The sequence below is a fragment of the Antrostomus carolinensis genome, unplaced genomic scaffold, assembly GCF_000700745.2.
Source record: "Antrostomus carolinensis isolate BGI_N321 unplaced genomic scaffold, ASM70074v2 scaffold4859, whole genome shotgun sequence".
In the NCBI taxonomy this organism is placed as follows: Eukaryota; Metazoa; Chordata; class Aves; order Caprimulgiformes; family Caprimulgidae; genus Antrostomus; species Antrostomus carolinensis.
In genome coordinates, this window is record NW_010337775.1 from 1 (window position 1) to 441 (window position 441).

The 441-nt window shown below is 51.0% G+C and overlaps 1 protein-coding gene across 1 annotated transcript in view; it reads right to left on the reverse strand.

The window, feature by feature from the left end:
• Positions 1–229: 229 nt before the first annotated feature.
• LOC104530635 (MAP kinase-activated protein kinase 2) overlaps positions 230–441 on the reverse strand; it is a 7,025-nt gene continuing 6,813 nt past the window's right edge. Inside the window, exon 10 of the mRNA XM_029086814.1 lies at positions 230–373. Coding sequence (XP_028942647.1) covers positions 230–373 — 144 coding nt within the window. The remainder of the gene's footprint in view (positions 374–441) is intronic.

Below are 441 nucleotides of genomic sequence, written 5' to 3' on the forward strand. Positions count from 1 at the left end.
CAGTATAAACCCCCCGGCCGCAGCGTGTGGATCTGACGTGGGGATCTTACCGCCTGCTCCAGAAAGGTCAGAAACACAGGTGAGTAGCTAAAAATAACTAGTCTGGTATAAATGTCTGAATTCCATGCGCTTGATATAACAGTCTGTCTCTTTTTGTCTTTTTTTTTCTTAAAAAATATATATATATAGTTATTGCTTTCTCAAGGGCCAGCTGGCGAGGGGCACCCTCTCAGTGGGGGAGAGCGGCGGGCTCGGTGGGGTTTGCTTTCTTCCTCCTCTTCATCAGCAAAGGGTTTGAGGAATCTTCTATTTTCTTGATCTTGATTTGTTCGTAGTCCACTCGCATGGTGGCCAGCGCGCTCGTCATCTCCTCCTGCGGGAAAGAGGCACAGGCAGCCCCGTCAGCAAACCCTTGTGCAGCCACAGCCCCCAGCCCCCCGG